Genomic DNA, 16,008 nt, shown 5'->3' on the forward strand with positions numbered 1-16,008 from the left:
GCTAGTTGGTGCTGGTCTTGGTAATGACGTAGGGGCTTCAAGGAACTGCCGCAGAGATTTGTTCATATTCCAAAAAAGCTCAATGGTTTTTAAGTGCCACCATTTGTAGGAACAGTAAGAATCTCTTTATTTCTGTCTTGTTCACGTACATATCTCCTTAACTGCTATTACTTTTCAGATTTCGATGAACCTTAGACAGTGTTTAACCAAATAAAAGGCATTGGAGCCTATTAAATTTTACCTGAGCGTGATGAAGTAGATTTTCTTCCTATTTCTCCCCAGCACTGACACAGATGACAAACTGCTCATAACTTTAATTTTGCAAATGAAGCACAGTTCTGTCTTTAACACAAGTGTCTGGCATGCAAGGATCCATCCTTGTGGGCAGGTTTTGCTGTGTCAAATCAAGTAATTTCCCTCTCTCCCAAGTACCTGGTGGAGAAAGTGTCTCAGTCATTTCATGAAAGATATTTTAATTTTCTGCTTGGCTTGGCTGAGCAGCTGTGACTTCAGGATGATTGGTTGGATTTGCATAAGGTCATTAAGACCCAATAACGATGTTTATTGCTAAGACATCTGCCATTTACATTCATGCAGTGCAAGTAAAATTTAACCTCAACTAATATCAGTGTTATTACCAATGCAGTTAATGACAATGAAACCCATCAATAAGTGAAGATTTCACAGTGGACTGTAGGTAACTCTCTTCCTGAAACTCTTGACCCACTGGAGTGATGCCAGGCTATGTGAGCACAGCAGGCTCTCTTTAAGTGAATGCTGATTTGGTTGTTACTGGCATCGTGTTTGGACAGAGGATCCACACAATACTAAGCCGTATCACTGCTGCATTCTGGAACTATGCATGTGTTGCGTCTGAATCGGTGAACAGCAATATGTATGCATCTTGAAGCTTCTCCCTTCCTTGGTCTCTTTAGCTGTGGCTCAGATACTTCAGCTGGTAGGCTCTGCTGTGACCTGTCTCTCTTCAGTGGGTTGCAGCAGTGCTTGGGTTTGGTTGCTGCAAGGCAAAAACCAGGGGTTTGCTAGAGGCTGAATTCTGCAAACGATGAGGAAGTAAAGTTCTGCTGGATTTAATCTTCCCATTGTCTTCAGGATGAGAGCTAAGGTAGAACTCTTTTTATTTTTATGTAGCTCCAAATGCGTAAGACATGCATTAACTACAAACTACTGCCCGTCTGATGTCTCTGAAAACCTGTCCCCGATCTCCACTCAAGTTCACCACTGAGTGTAACATTGGCCAACAGTTAGTCATTTATCTTAACTTGACGTGAGATCCTATTATATTATCACAGGGCTGATACGGAGTTGTGTCAAGGATTTGCTGAATGGTAGTGTCAGGAAACCAACACCTTATAGAGGGGACCCCACCAGGCTTTAAGAGCTACCCCTTGGCTCTGGGGGTAGCTCCTGCGAACCAGGAGTAGTGTGCGAGGAGGTTCCCACTGCGTGTCTTGCTGCAGCTGATTGAAGAGGCTGGCACAGCACGCTGCCGGCTGGTTGTGATGTTTCAGGGTGCCTGCAGGGTATCACAGTGAGCAAGAATTTTGTCAGTCAGCACAGACGAGTGTTCAAAAATCAGGTCCCAGCCTCCGTTAGGGTGGTGTAAGAGCTTCCCTAATTGCTTCTGCTCAGTCCGTATCAAAGAAGGGCAGCATGAAGACTAACCCAAATTCTCTGCTTCTGGATGCCTTTTGACAAGCCCTTAATGAGAATTTAAATGTATTGAATGAAAACTTGAGGGGGCAGCATCTGCTGTGAAACCACTCAGTTGCCTGCCTGCTCCTCTCATCCCCAGCCTAGCAGAGCCTGGCAGCGGTACTTATTCCCTTGGCTTCCCATCTCTGAGGAGGGAGAAAGACAGCAGCAGGGAAAAGGAGCTTGTGTTTGCTGCCTGTCTTAAGCTGTCTTGCAGCATTGCCAGGTAAGGCTGCCTCAGTTTACGGTCACTTTCAGGTTGTAGCTGACCATTAAAAGAAAAGGCTGCTTCTGCAGAAAAGAGCTTTGTGGCTCTCAATACAGCCTCATTCAAATCTTGTGGAGTAGAATTCCAACCTGGGGATTAATTTGGAAGCACCCCTGGGCCCCAGAGCTGCATGGACAGCCTACCCAAGACAGTGACCATGGTCAGTCACTAAGGAACATTTGCATGTGGTGCAGTGCTGCAGGAGATATGTTTGTATTAAAACCGTGTCTAATGAATTAGAGACGTTCTGCTGCTTCCCTTTAAAACTCATGAGAAACATTCATCTTTGCCTGAAAATGCATTCTGCTGAACAGCAATCTCTCTGTTAAGATCTAACATCAATGAACTAAACTAGGTGCGAGGAGTCAACAGCGCCACGAGCATGTCAGCTGGGAAGGAGATGCTTCCAGCTGTGAGGCACTGAGCGGTGGACTCACCATCAGCATATCTCTGTTGATCTCCGTAGCGTCTTAAGGCTAATCGCCACAGGGATTGTCTTTAATCTTTTTACACCCTCACCCAAGCATTCCTGCCTCTCCACATTAACAACTTCAGTTATTAGCTCCTAATACCTGAAAATCTAGATTTTCTATGCCAGAGGGTAACAGAGAAACAAGATTAGGAAGATTGCTTCCAAAGCCTAGCATTTCCAGGCAGTGTTTGTAGTTGATCATTCAGTCCAAGAATGTCAAGCGAGGAATGAGCCATGAGGCGAGAAAAAGCCCTGGAACAATTCAGAGTGGAAAAGATCCCTGAAGGATGTAGATGTGCTTCCCCTGGTAAGTTGAGCAGAGAAAATACCCAGCAGCATGTATCCATCTGGACTGCCTTATCCCTTGTTGGCAGCAGCAGCAGCGCAAACATCCTGCTCTCAGGGTCTCCAGTGATGTAGCACATCTTGAGCCCCTCATTACAAGAAAGACCTTGAGGTGTTGGAGCGTGTCCAGAGAAGGGCAACGAGGCTGGTGAGCGGTCTAGAGAACAAGTCTTACGAGGAGCGGCTGAGGGAGCTGGGGCTGTTTAGTCTGCAGAAGAGGCTGAGGGGGGACCTTACTGCTCTCTACAACTACCTGAAAGGAGGTTGTAGTGAGGCACGTGTTGGTCTCTTCTCCCAAGTAATTAGTGATAGGATGAGAGGCAATGGCCTCAAGTTGTGTCAGGGGAGGCTTAGATTACATACTAGGAAAAATTTCTTTACTGAAAGAGTGGTCAGACATTGGAATAGGCTGCCGAGGGAGGTGGTTGAGCCGCCATCCCTGGAGGTGTTCAAAAAGCGTATAGATGTGGCACTTTGGGATGTGGTTTAGCAGCCATGCTGGTGTTAGGCAGATGGTTGGACTTGATGATCTTAGATGTCTTTTCCAATCTATGATTCTGTGATTCTGTGATCCTTACTAAGGTAGCAGCAGCCATGTTCTGCATCACATGCCTCATCTTGGGCCTATCACCATAATGGGGAGAGCAGGCAAGTAGCAGGCTTTAAAACAGTCAGGTGAACAGCCTCTGTCACCAGGTCTCTTCTGGGTGGGAGAAGAGCTTCCGTGTTGCCAAGAGGAGAGAATTATTTGGAAGAGCAGAAGAGAAAAGGGTCAATTTTATAGTGGGTTAAGTGGTGAAGCCCTAACATGGGGCATGGAGTATATTGCCATTTAGGCCCCGGGTGCCCTGAGCTAACTTAGGTGCCAAGAGCAGCAGGTGCCATTGTCTGATTTTCAGTGGTTTTCTCCCTGGTGGCTTGTCTCCATGTGTGCGCTAGATGGAGGGCATTGTGTCTGCTGCATGGGGCCGCTGCTGCAGGAGTTAAGAACTGGAGAAATCAAACTGGAACTGGTTAAGTCTTCGTTTATCTGCTCTCCAGCCCTTCAAAAAGGGAGATAAGCATTCTGAGCAGCAAATGTTACACATTAGAGTTTGCAGGGCAAAAGTTTACCCGTGAGAAACCGGATAGATATCTAATAGGGGTCGTTTCACCCATAGGAATGATGCTGCAGAATGCAGGTGAGCATATGGGTCTTTATCCGTGTCAGACTTGTTGCGGGTTGCTTGCATTTAAGCCTGGACTAAAGAGCTCTTCCTTTCAGCTCTGGGGATGCCAAATTCAGTCCCCAGTGCAGTAGTCAGGAGAGGGCTAATGGTCATTTGTCTGGGTGTTGAATTTCGGGTACTTCCTTTGAATGGAGGAAATGCGTAACCCGACAGTCGGTGGTTTTACAGTTGTCTCCTTAACGCTTGGCTCCCAAAGGACCAGCTCTGTGCTGGGTTACAGTGTTGCTTATTTAAAACTCAAATTTGATCATGTTTTTGCCCAAGCTGATTGCTTCCCTGATTTCCTTTCTGCCCTAGTCTGCGAAACTGTAATTTAAGTGATTTCCAGAGCGTTAAGATTTATGTGAAGTCCTTGGTTTCTGCAAGAATATACGGCACAACTTACGCATTCAAGGTCTTGACAGTTATAACTAGACTACATGGTTCTTGTCAGCAGGCTCAAAGTACGACCATTTCCCTCAGTGCTAATTAGCTGCTTTTAGCCTCGGTGCATGGTTACCTCATGTGCATGGCTTTCCTATGCCAGATTGTTCTTCTCAGTGATCAAGTGGTTCGAAGACTTCAGTTAAATGACTCGTGCCCTAAGGAGAACTGAGATTTAATTGCCCCGTAGTTACTGCATCAGGGAGACCTACTAGGATGTCTGTGAAATGTGAGCAGCCTGTACAAGTCCCAAGCACGAGCATGTTCCCTTCAATCCAGAGTCCTTGTGATTTCCACCGTATCTTGGTCTATGACTTTTGTGCACTAGGTTGCTGCTAGATAGCTGCATTTAAGCATCTGGATGTTAATGTACTCATTCGGGCGTCTGAGGAAAATATTTTTTCTCTGGAAAAATATTGCAGACTACCTTCAAGATTATTGTAGAGTATCAAAGAACAGGAGAGATACTAGCTTGACTCCTACTAACTGGGACATATTGCTTTCACGGGTATGCTGTGCTGCATAGTGACACCCCTTATACCCAGGAGAGAGTTTATTAGAATAGCAACAGTTGCCAGCTAGCCTGTTCATATGGGGTTTGTCATTTGTTTCAGAAATGTTAAAACTTTTATTATGCAGAGCTAAAGTTTACAGCCATAAAATCTCCACCAGCATCCATGCTGAGAAAAGTGCACAGGACCTTAACTAGCATCATAAAAGCTGAGTGGAATAATGTAAAATTATTTTATAAACTCTCTTACAAAAATTGCTCAATCAAAATGAAGGGGCCCGCTATCTATAGGATGTGAGATTTAATTATGGATCTCTGAATGGAATTATGAACCCAACTCCAGGTTTCTACCATTGGAAATTCCCATCACAAAGCATCTCCATTCATCAGTCCCTACATGCTTTGAAATGTATTGTCAGCTGGTATAAATCTAATCTGACTCAAGGACTTTAAAGGCTTGCTTTTTTATTTTAGATAGGAGTTTCTTACATGTCAATGGTTGCATAAAGAGACTTTACACTGGGCATAAATTATATCCACTTTAAAAAGCCATAGTATTAGGAGACTGCAGAGATTTTTAAGTATAATGGTCAGTATCTTTTTACAGCATTTGTTTTACTAGCAGTTCTGGAAAATTCCAATCTTGTAAGAGTTAATAGGTGGAGAAATCTGGGAAACTGTTTTTGCTAGCATTCTGAAATAGGACCTATTTTTAGATATGATAGAAATGAAAATGAGATTACTGTTTGTTTGACTGAATTCGTGCACAAGCGTGACTGGAGGATGTGGTCAGAAAATTCATTTGTATGTTCAGGGGCCAGATCCAAATCAGTGTCAATTAACCATCTCCCATCTGCTTCCTTGTGGTTTACACCTGTGAAGGATGTAACCCGCAGTGTTTGAAATGCACTCCAGAAATGGGAAATGAAGATTTGAGGAGAAGCTTCTACTGAGGGGACTTCCTAGGGCTGCAAAAAATACAGTCGTACTGAAGATGTTACCACCACATGACTGCTTTTAATCCGCCCTTTTGAATAGTGTTAATGATCTGAACTGCAGGCTCATTCAGCCTACAGTGACATTTCCTCTTCATTTCCATGGCCTTGGAAGGTGTCAAGTGAAATGAACTGCACAGCAATCCCAAGTTATCCTCTGTTGCATGTAAATTCCTGGGGTTTGTTCTTAACGCTTTGCTGCAGTGTTAACTTGAGTATTTGTCCCAAAACCTGTGCAAATGCACACGGAGCTGTGGTGATACCCATCAGTGTGGTGGGTGAAGCCGTGGCTATGCCGAGGTTCAGGCTAGCAGCGTGCTGGGGATCTGGCTGCTCTGTGCTGTCAGACTCCTGTTTTGCAGTGCAACTTCTGTTGCTCAGGTTGTCCTCCCATGAATCAGTCAGCATGGATCAAGCTGACATTTTTAGCAAGGACAAGCCCATCATCCAGCAGTCGAAAATTCGTGGAAACCCAGTATATAAGATGCCAGCAGCTGGACTCGTGGTAGACGTAGGCATGTGCTGATAGGACAAGGATAGAGAGGACCCACATTGCTAGGCAGCAGATGGGGGCTATGTCTGATGGTGTTCCCCTGGCTACTGGACCATTGCATACCTTGTGCTGTTGCTCAGCGTTTCAGGCTGGTTTCTTCTCAAGGAAGGTGGGAGTCCCAGTCTGGGAAAAATTAATACAAGAAACAGATGTAAACTGCGGGGTGAGTGGAAGGGAGTGGTCACGTCATGTCCTAGAGACTCAACAGGGCTGCTCATCTCCTGTGACCATTCTCCATCGAGGCACTGGTTGCTGAGCATCAGTGCTGGCACAGAAGGGTGCTGCTGGTAAAGCTGAGCCCCTTCCCGCTGCTCTGACAGCAGCTGCACTCTCAGCCCCCACCGTGGCAGGCAGCCCCGCGCCTGCCTGTCGTTCAGCCGCCTCCGGCTGCAGCACACAGCCAGACCCGGGGGACAGCTCAGCCCGTGGGGACTGCTGTGGCAGGCTCTGCGGTGTGTACTCGGGAGGGATTTCAGGAGCAGAAGGGTATCAGATGGCCTGCTGTGCTCATGGGAAACTTCTCTGTCATCCATAAATATTTGGGGCTTGATTCCCCTTTCCGTGGCTTTGACAACACTGGTGTGATTTAGCACGTCTGCAACTTTGCATGGAAGTCATCTGCTGCCCGTGACCTTACACCTTTTGCTCTTCAGATATGGCCATCCCTCCATCTCCCTAGCGGCTGTTCCTCGAGCAGCTGCGGAAAGCCAGTGCATCTCCTGGCTTGGGTCTCCTTCTCACATCCAAGCATGCGTGGGGACAGCTTACACAGAGTGAGGGGCTTAACTTCGGCACACACTGTGAGCGTGGCAGTCGTGCTGGTGAGAGTCTGGCTGACACCTTCTCTTTGCCTGTTTTCCCAGGTCGTCGCACTGTCGTCGTGGAGTCTCTTGAGAGATTCAATCTACTATACGCTGTCTGTTGTTGCGCTCATTGTGGTAAGTTTTTGAAGGCTGTTCTTTTGTAGGAGCCTGCGTGTCTACTGCCACCTGTAAAGGGAGCCCGCTGAGAAATCATAGTCTTGTAGCTAAGATCCTAGCTCCAGGGGTCACATGGTTTTCTGCTTGTGGAAAAATGTACTTGTGATCTCCATGGTTTTGTAGAAAAGCTTGGCCTGGGGGTAGGAGATCGAGGAGTTTCCACAGAGCCCAGAGCGATAGCTGGAGAGAAGTGCTGTGCCCCAGTCTCGGCGGAGCCGCAGGGTGCAGAGCTGAAACCCTGTTCTGCAGCCCCACCACCAGCTCTGGAGCTGTCAGTCCTCTTCTGACAGCAACCCTCACAGCTTCCTAAAAATAGTCTCACTGACCTGTAAGGAGGCAACGTTGGTGCCCAGAGGAAAGAGAGCCTCAACAACTGCAAAACATTAGTTTTTCCACATGTGATTGTGGCAGGTGTTGTCCATGCACGCTAGCAGCAAATCCTCTAATGAATGCTACAGTTTCATTAATTCTTAGTGCTGCTCCTATTCCAGCTTTCATCAAGCTCAGCAAGTACTCGGAATCTCTCAGTAAAAAAATGTTAGCATGAGTGTTTAAAGACACTGCCATCGGTTTAGCATTACCTTTGCAACCAATACCAAACAAAGTCAGGAAATGTAAAAATTGAGTTTCCTGGTAACAGTTGCTACTTTGGGGGGATTTTTGCCCTTTTTTTTTTTTTTAATTAGGCCTAGTCTGGGACCATAAATTGCAGAAGAACGGCAGAGTGATTTTGTGAGGTTAACTTCCACGTGTAAACAAGAGGGGAACTTTAGAGTCAGAAGATGAACACTTGCATTTCTGAAGTTTGCACTACTTTTATTAGTCGCAGTTTCAACAGTGTGCTTTGTTTTGCCTTCATTCTGCACGTGCCTGTATACTATACATATTCCATAGGTGCGAAGATGTGTATCTGTCTAATCTCAGAGGGTTTGCTTCAACCTGTTTGTACTTTTATTCCCCACACTGGAAAGTCAGCCTTTTTGCACCTGATGAAGAATAACTTTTCTATGTAATTATGAGCAATGAGCTGCAAAATGAAAAACTTTTTTTTTGCTTTAACAGTTTGACAGTATCTCATACCAAAAAGTGTTCCTAAACAACAAAGTTGGCCACACCTACTTAATTGTAATAATTACAATTAATTGTAATAAATTACATTGCATGAGCTTAAAGACATCTAGGAGGCATTCTCTTAGTTTACTGAACAGGAAGCACAAATGTGGGCAGCTACCTGGCATTTAGCCTCCTGTTGTTTGGAGTAGGTGTTTCATTTATTGCATGGAGGCAGACAAGTTAAAAATCTTTTGAGTCTGTCATTGGTTTTCAAATTCTTTAAGCAAGGCAGGTATTTTTCATGGCTGGTTCCTCCTTGTGGTTGTCAGCTGCTTCAGGATGTTGAGAACCGTTCTCTATTGTATTGTGTCCAGTGCACCCCTGAAATTCCTAGCTACGTGTCCTATGTAATGAGAAAGTTGTGTGGCTCATTGAACAGACATCTCTGTTACCCTTAAGACTTTTCTCCTATACTTAATTTCCATATAAGCTGTTCTTCATAATTACAGAACTGCAGAAGTCCTTTTCTTTTGGGAGTGTACCCCGTAAGATCAGTATACTGTTATTTTTTTTCCCTAAGCCTTGGGTTAGCTTCTGTCCAGATGTATGCCCACTCTTCTGCTCATGTTGTCAGCTGTGAGGTTCAAGGTCCTTCACGCAGCAGGACTGTGCAACTCCAGGCATTAGTGGAGGCTTGAAGGCATTGCCAGAACTCTTATTCCCATGTTACAGCACCATATGGCTAATTGAGGCTTGGGAGATGCGGAGCGTGTCCCACTTCTCTTCGGTGTTACTACATAGCAGTCATTGCAAATGACTTTTAAACACCTGTTACAGAAAAACTGAGAAAGATGGGCGGAAGGGAAAACATTTTAAATGGTTAAAGATTTAGTTCCCAGCTGATTTACCAATCCTTTTATATGCAGTATTGCTCCCTAGTTGATGGCAAATGAGGATTTCTCCTTTCAGAGTCAAACACTGCTTCAGTTCAAGAAGTTTCTCCTCCCCTTCTCTCACCCAGGGACCCCTGGCTTCACAGTGGCTCAGATCTTTCCTACCCTTTTAAGGCAGAATCAAATTTAGGTGGCAGCACATTGTTATTCAAATACTGACTGTCCAGTCCCCAGTGTCTCTGCTGGGAGACAAGCCACAGACTCTGTGCAGAGCATAGCGCGACCTGCATGCTGTTCCCCCTTTGTTAGATTTCTGTGCGCCTTAAATCTTAGAAGGCGCTCAAATGCTTTGCCATATGGGGAGAATTTGCCATATCAGGGCATTGAGACTTTGCTGCAGTTCAAATATAATCATCTTTCTTGAGGGATGATATTGCTTGTAGAAGGTTGCTCCCATAGTATTTTAAACAGCAGCTTGTGGTGCTGTATTATAAGTTGCACTCCACTGGTGTCTCTACTAATCATAAATACACCGGAGGGGAAATAAATACAGGCCTGCCAATGTTGAGATTCAGCAACTTTAAAAAGCTTGATACTCTGCCGGGTAAATCAATGTGACTTTGTCTCCTTCCATTTCCACTAGCAAAGCAATTGCGGTGTTGCAGTAATGAATAGCAAAGCAGCATAAACTCACTTGTTCGGTGCCCCAGGCCATTTGATAAGGACGAGTGAACTCTAAACTGCAGAGATTAGAAGCAGATAAACCGCACTTACCATGCTTACCTCACCTTGATTCAGCCCCGGTGATTTTTTTTTTTTTTTTAACCTTAAAATAGTATTACAAATCTACCTTGTCTTCCTGTAGAGCTTGGCAAAACCGTTACTTGTTATTTCCCCTGAAAGGAGGAAGATGCCTGTGTATCGTAACTTCAAGGGATGTGGTCAGTCATTAGTGACAGAAGTGGGATGGGTGCGATTTTTAATCACAAAGGTCAATGCACACGCTTCCATGTCCCATCACACCGAGACGTTGTAACCTAAAACAGGCCTTGTCAGATCAGATCGTGGTGGCTGGGAGCTGTAACCTACAACACGCTAACGTTTCGTGGTCGTGTTTCCTTCCAGTAGCCAGCCTAACGACTGCTGGGTGCTGGCTGCCACGCAGGAGCTGCTGTTCACAGGCTGCGCGGCTGAAGGGAGGCGTTCACTGTGCTTGCAGAGGCCCGTTCCCTTGCTCTCCTTTTTCTCTGTCGTGCCGCCATGGAGGTGGTGTTCCCTAGTGCAAACACGGCATTTCTGCCTCTCGGCGCAGCGTGGGGCTGAAAGCAGGCTCCAGCTCTTGGGGAGGACTGAAGGGAAAGCAGGCTCCTCGCCGAGGCCGACAGGGCAGAGCGGCTGCCCAGGCCGCGGGGCTGCCGGTGGCTGTGCGAAACCCCAGCCTCGGCCTGCCGGAGAGGCCCCATGCTGCCCTGAGGGGCCGGCCCTCCCAGGCACCCCGTGTGCAGTCCCGGCCGTTCGTCCCGGGCACGCCGTGGGCCGGTGGTGCTGATGGTGCAGCCCGGGCTGGGGAAGGGCCCAGCTGTGGAGCGCGGCGGCCACCTGCCGGCCACCGCCTGGGCCTCCGCCTCCTCAGGGCCTCCCGGGAGAGGGCCAGGCCCGGCGCCTGGATCCGGCGGTGTTTGGGAAGGAGTACCTGCCTGCCTTGGCGAGGTGCGAGAAACTAAGGGTTGGAAAGCTCGAAGGCTGCGCAGGAGGGCAGTGCCAAAACAGACCAGAGCTCAACGGCATTGCCCTGAGCCCTGGGTTGCTGTGCCCACTCTGTCCCCTCCTCGGGTGATGAGCTCTTTTCAGCTGTGTTTTTCTGTATAACAAGCCTGTGTTTAAACCTTTTCTCCACAGTTTATTTATGACGAAAAAGTTTCCTGGTAAGTACATCCGGCCGTGACTCCCTTTTCATTTTTTCTGGGTATACCACAAAAGCCGCAATAAGTAGGGTTCATCAGGAGAGGAGGGAAAAGCTAAAAAGTTCTGCAGGGCGATTCAGGCAGCAGTTACCTGCTGAGTAAGAAACCTCAGCATAAGATGGGCTAGAATAACTCATTCTCTGAGCCAGAGAGGAGAGCCCAGGAGAGCATCACTCAAACTGTTTCCCGATACAGCGGCGGCAGTCGGTGCCCTCTGCCCACCCTGCAGCAGCCCGGGGATGGTGATGCGCTCAGCAGAGGCAGAGACTGCTGCTTGGGTGCCGGGGTGCCAGGGATGTCGGCCACCTGGGAATGGAAAGGGCCACGCAAGCAGTCGTAAATAAGTGTGTTCCAGTATCTGAATTTTTAATAGTTTAAAAAACACAAGCTCGTAAGGCAATATTAAAGAGCAAAGAGCGGGTTTTAAGAAAGAAAAAAAATGTTTATATCCCCATGAACGTGCTGAAATGTACTGCAGTAGGTGTGTTGACCAGGAGGGCTTCAAACTCTTTTAAAAGTGTACTTTCAGTTGTTTTGCTTTCATGGTTTTGTGTTCAGCACCTCTCAGGGCTGGCAGAGTGATAGTGGTAGCTTTGATTTCACTCACAGCCAGTATTATTTAGATTACAAGCACTAGGGGGAGTCAGGCTTTTTGAGTTGCATGTTTGCTTAAACTTGTTCTCACTGGGGAATTTATGTTTAGTTTCAGAGAAGGATTTCTGAAACGCTGATTTTGCAATGGCTTGGTTTTCTTTGTTTTGTTTTTTTAATTAAAATTTACTGGAGACCCAATTGTATTTGACTGTGCCTTTCGACTAAAACACATCAATGCTGGCAGTGTTGAACTGCCAGAAGCAGGGAATGAGATACTGATATGGTTAGTGCAATGCCTCAAAGTCCTTAAGGAGGAAACGGCCCGTGCGTTTTAGTATACACTAGTCTGATAGTGGATGATTTCCACAAGGACTAGCAGTTTGCCATAGAGACCTATGCAGAATACAGTATTTTAGTCAATGAAAAGATTACCTAGAAACAAGTTCCAAAAGTCATATTCTATTTTGTTTTCATAAAAATTTTGTTAGTTTGACACAGAAACAATGGGGAAAAAAACCTGACAATATCTAATCAGCAGTTTAAACTGCTGCCTGCTGCATTCTCAGTGGTTGTGCAGCAGCAGTAACAAAAAAGCACCTGCCCCTTGTTCAGGTCATCTCTGCATGATCGATGTGCTTTAGCATTCTCAAAAAGCTGAACAACCTGCAGGCAGAGCAGAATGACTGCTCCCCTCCCTCTGCCACGGCCCCCACAGGTATCATCCGTACAGAAGTGTTGGCCTTCCTTGGGTGCGTGATTTTTTCACTGAACTTCTGTGTTTAGTCACTTGTCCTTAGCTGGCGGGTTTTTTTGGCCAAGTAAAACCAGAGCAGAAGTCACGAAAACAAAGGAGGCAGCACACATGGGTGTGTGAGTTATTTCTTTGTGCATCTGCTTTTCTAGAGGTGTGTTAAGACAGCCCCAGAGAGTCAAGCCTTTCTGCAAGGTTGTGGCATCGCAGGTGGGGGAATGGCTGAACTCGGGCAGCTGACTGCCATGCCCTGCTCTGATGTGTTTCCCGTGTTGCTCTTGTTTGCAGGTGGGAGTCCTTAGTCTTGGTGATGATGTATGTCGTCTACATCGTTATCATGAAGTAAGTCAAATGCGCCCTCGGCTTGTTTAGACTGTAAGGCCCCCTCCTCCAGTGCTTCTCCAGAGGCTGCAACAGTAATTAAAGAGAGCTGCAGGCTGTGGGCTTCCGTCGCATCACCCAGCTTGCACGCCAGCAGCACCTCCAATAGCAGGGGTTAAAGCACCTTGCCCTGTCTTGTACTTGTCTGTAATTTATCCCGATGAGGCAGGAAGGGGCTGCTTATCTCCACAGTACAGATCTGAGGGTCAGACATCTGAAGGTGGGTGGTGCTTTATGGTCCTTGCCCTGTGTGAACCGACCAAGGCTAATGCAGCAAGTCTGTGGCAGCAATCTGTGGATTCAGTCTGTGGCTGAATCCAGCTCCCGAATTCCACCAAAGCAGCCTCTTCTGACTTTGCTTTAGCATCCCTACTCAGAAATAAATAGGCAGGAGATTCCAGTCTGCTTTTTATGGATGCAAAACTCCACAGCAATTTCTTCCTGCTTGCTTGGAGACCCATGATAAAACTACAGCACAGTCAGCATTGATTTTCTGAGCATAGATTCTTTCACGCAAGTTCATGCTAGCAAAACTAGTCTGTTCTGTGGTTTGGTTCCCCTCCTCCTGCCTTGTTTTTAAAAGCCAGTGGAAAGGAAACCCAGATTTGAACTGGAACATTCAACAAAACCTTCCAGCTGCCAAGCACCCCAGTGGTCTTGTCTCAACAAGTAAGAGCAGAGATTTATTTTGAAATGATGATAGAGTAAATATTGTGAAAGCAATTCTCAGTGAGAACAGCAAAACACTTAAGCTGGGTTGAAGGGAGCACATGTCAGAATTCATCTCACTTCTAACAATTAGGAACTTTTTGTTTAACGTGGAGGGTACCTTCACCCTTGCAACAAGTAACTGACCAGCAAAACAGGCAGTGGTAATGTCTGAATCTAGAATGTGGGTTTTTTCTTCCTGAAAGCAATGCTGTAGTGTGAACAGATGTTTCAGACCTGTTCTGATATAGCTGGGGAGATTGTCAGCCTGGTTAGGGACCTCGGCCAGGTGTTCACAGTAGTCTGCCGTTGCCTTTGAGTGTCGTGGTGAGATCTTTGGCTCATGTTTTTGTCAGCTCCTGGCTACTCTAAATAAAACAAGAGTCAAAGGGTTTCCCCACCACCACTAAAGTTGAGACAGAACTTAGCATACAGTTTTGTGTTTCTGAGGTATATCTTCACAGGTAAAACAACACTGATGCTCAGGTGTGATGATGTGATGAAAAATAAATTTGGATGATGACAAGTAATCATTATTTGCTATACAGAATATTAATTACACATAATGCGTAAGCATACATGTGTTTCAAATTCATGTCTTGAATCTTTCCTAGTCTTCTAGGTACGGAGAGATTGCGTTGTATACAATTAGGTTAGAACTCTGGTATACTGTGGCTAGATTTCCTTAAAGCCAGAAGGGGTTTCTTTCCTCCCTTAGTTGGATCACACAGGATATGAGTCTAGGAAAGGAACAGTGTCAAGAAAGAAGGAGCAAAGGTTTGTTTCTTTTGTGCAGGTACAACTCAACCATACATCACTGCTTCGAAAGGAAGACAAAAAACTCTGCAAATATGGTGAACGGTTTAGCAAGTAACACGGAAATGGATGATAACAGCAACTGCGATGCCACAGTGGTGTTACTAAAGAAAGGTAACTGTTCCAGTAAGTCACCCTGCTTGCTTGCATCATTCTGAATGTTTACAGGTTTGTTTGCTAGATATGCGGTGTGGACTGCTTCTGTCTTACCAGCCAGGAAATAGGCGGGGAGGTGGTCCTTTTGTAACCCTCCTGCCAGATGGCCATGGCTCCTGTACCTGGGGTAACGGCATGGTGACCCCAGCCACCGAATCCTTTGCTGCTGGAGGCAGCTCAGGCCTCCTCTGGGTAGTTCTTGCTGCTGGACAAGTGCCTGCCTGAAGGGACTCCTCCAGCTTCGAGCCTTACTTGCCCAGAGGCTACTTATTTAGACCGTTACAGCCATGCCATTGTAAGTCCTTCTGTGGGCACTGTTATTTTGCACTGAAGATGCCCATTTATATCTAGTACCTCCAGTTAAATTTAACTCCATTCCAAAGCAACATAAACTGAGCAGGGAAGAAGGCCCTACTTACACTAGCGTCCACTTTTCCCCCAGTGAAGGGAGAGTGGGGGCTCTGTGTTGGTCTAGGTGGTGTGCTCTTATTGCACATGCTGTCTTGGATGTACACAACTTCTCCACGGAAATGATCTTTAAGTGGATTTCACTTTGGCTGAAATCTGCTCCCATTTGACTTCAGTCACGATCACGTATAAAAATGATTGTATTTCTTCAGCTTAGAAAGAAATTCACCAACTCCGTAGCTCAGCAGCAGTAGCTCAGTGTGTGCATTTGCAAGCATGTGCTAAACTGTATTTACAGAGGATAATTTTTTTGTCTTTGTGACAGTCAACAAGCGTGTGCAGTAACTGCTTGGGATTTATATGCGCCTGTCATAAGGAATAATACCTGCCCCAGTCACTGGTTTAACTTGAGAAGGAGCTCTGTCTTGTCTAAAGCAGTCCTGGTCTCTGACTACAGATGGGCTGCCCTTTTTGTTTCGCTGAATTAAAAGAAAAATTAACGAAAATAGGGGTCTCCCTGCAAACCATGATTGAAAGACAATCTGTATATAGTAAGCAACTAAACCTGAAATGTAGAGGGACTTATGTGCTGATATCAAGCCCTCTGAGTCTACCAGAAGCCAGCCATTGTGTTACTGCCCTATTGCTGAGGTAAGGCTTTTGTGAGTGCTGGGCGCTCTGGTTTGGGGAAGCTGCTTTTCTGGGAACAGCTATCTGTAGCCTGGGGCTCTCACAGCGAAATTGTGCTGGCAAGATGACTACACTCTGTACCAGTAAAGCTAGACTGATAAA

General features: G+C 46.2%; 1 protein-coding gene across 3 annotated transcripts in view; it reads left to right on the forward strand.

Moving 5' to 3' along the window:
- The window catches only part of SLC24A3 (solute carrier family 24 member 3), a 188,388-nt gene that overhangs the window by 135,803 nt on the left and 36,577 nt on the right, over positions 1-16,008 (forward strand). For 2 of the 3 annotated variants that reach the window (XR_012763145.1, XM_075413691.1), the window contains 4 exons: positions 7,376-7,450; positions 11,338-11,363; positions 13,036-13,089; positions 14,633-14,778. Coding sequence is in view for 2 of the 3 variants with exons in the window: in XM_075413691.1 (XP_075269806.1) it covers positions 7,376-7,450; positions 11,338-11,363; positions 13,036-13,089; positions 14,633-14,778 (301 nt within the window). In the remaining variant the exon portion in view is untranslated. The remainder of the gene's footprint in view (positions 1-7,375; positions 7,451-11,337; positions 11,364-13,035; positions 13,090-14,632; positions 14,779-16,008) is intronic. The other variant, XM_075413692.1, reaches the window with a different exon arrangement.

Source organism: Opisthocomus hoazin, chromosome 2 (assembly GCF_030867145.1).
Source record: "Opisthocomus hoazin isolate bOpiHoa1 chromosome 2, bOpiHoa1.hap1, whole genome shotgun sequence".
Classification (NCBI taxonomy): Eukaryota; Metazoa; Chordata; class Aves; order Opisthocomiformes; family Opisthocomidae; genus Opisthocomus; species Opisthocomus hoazin.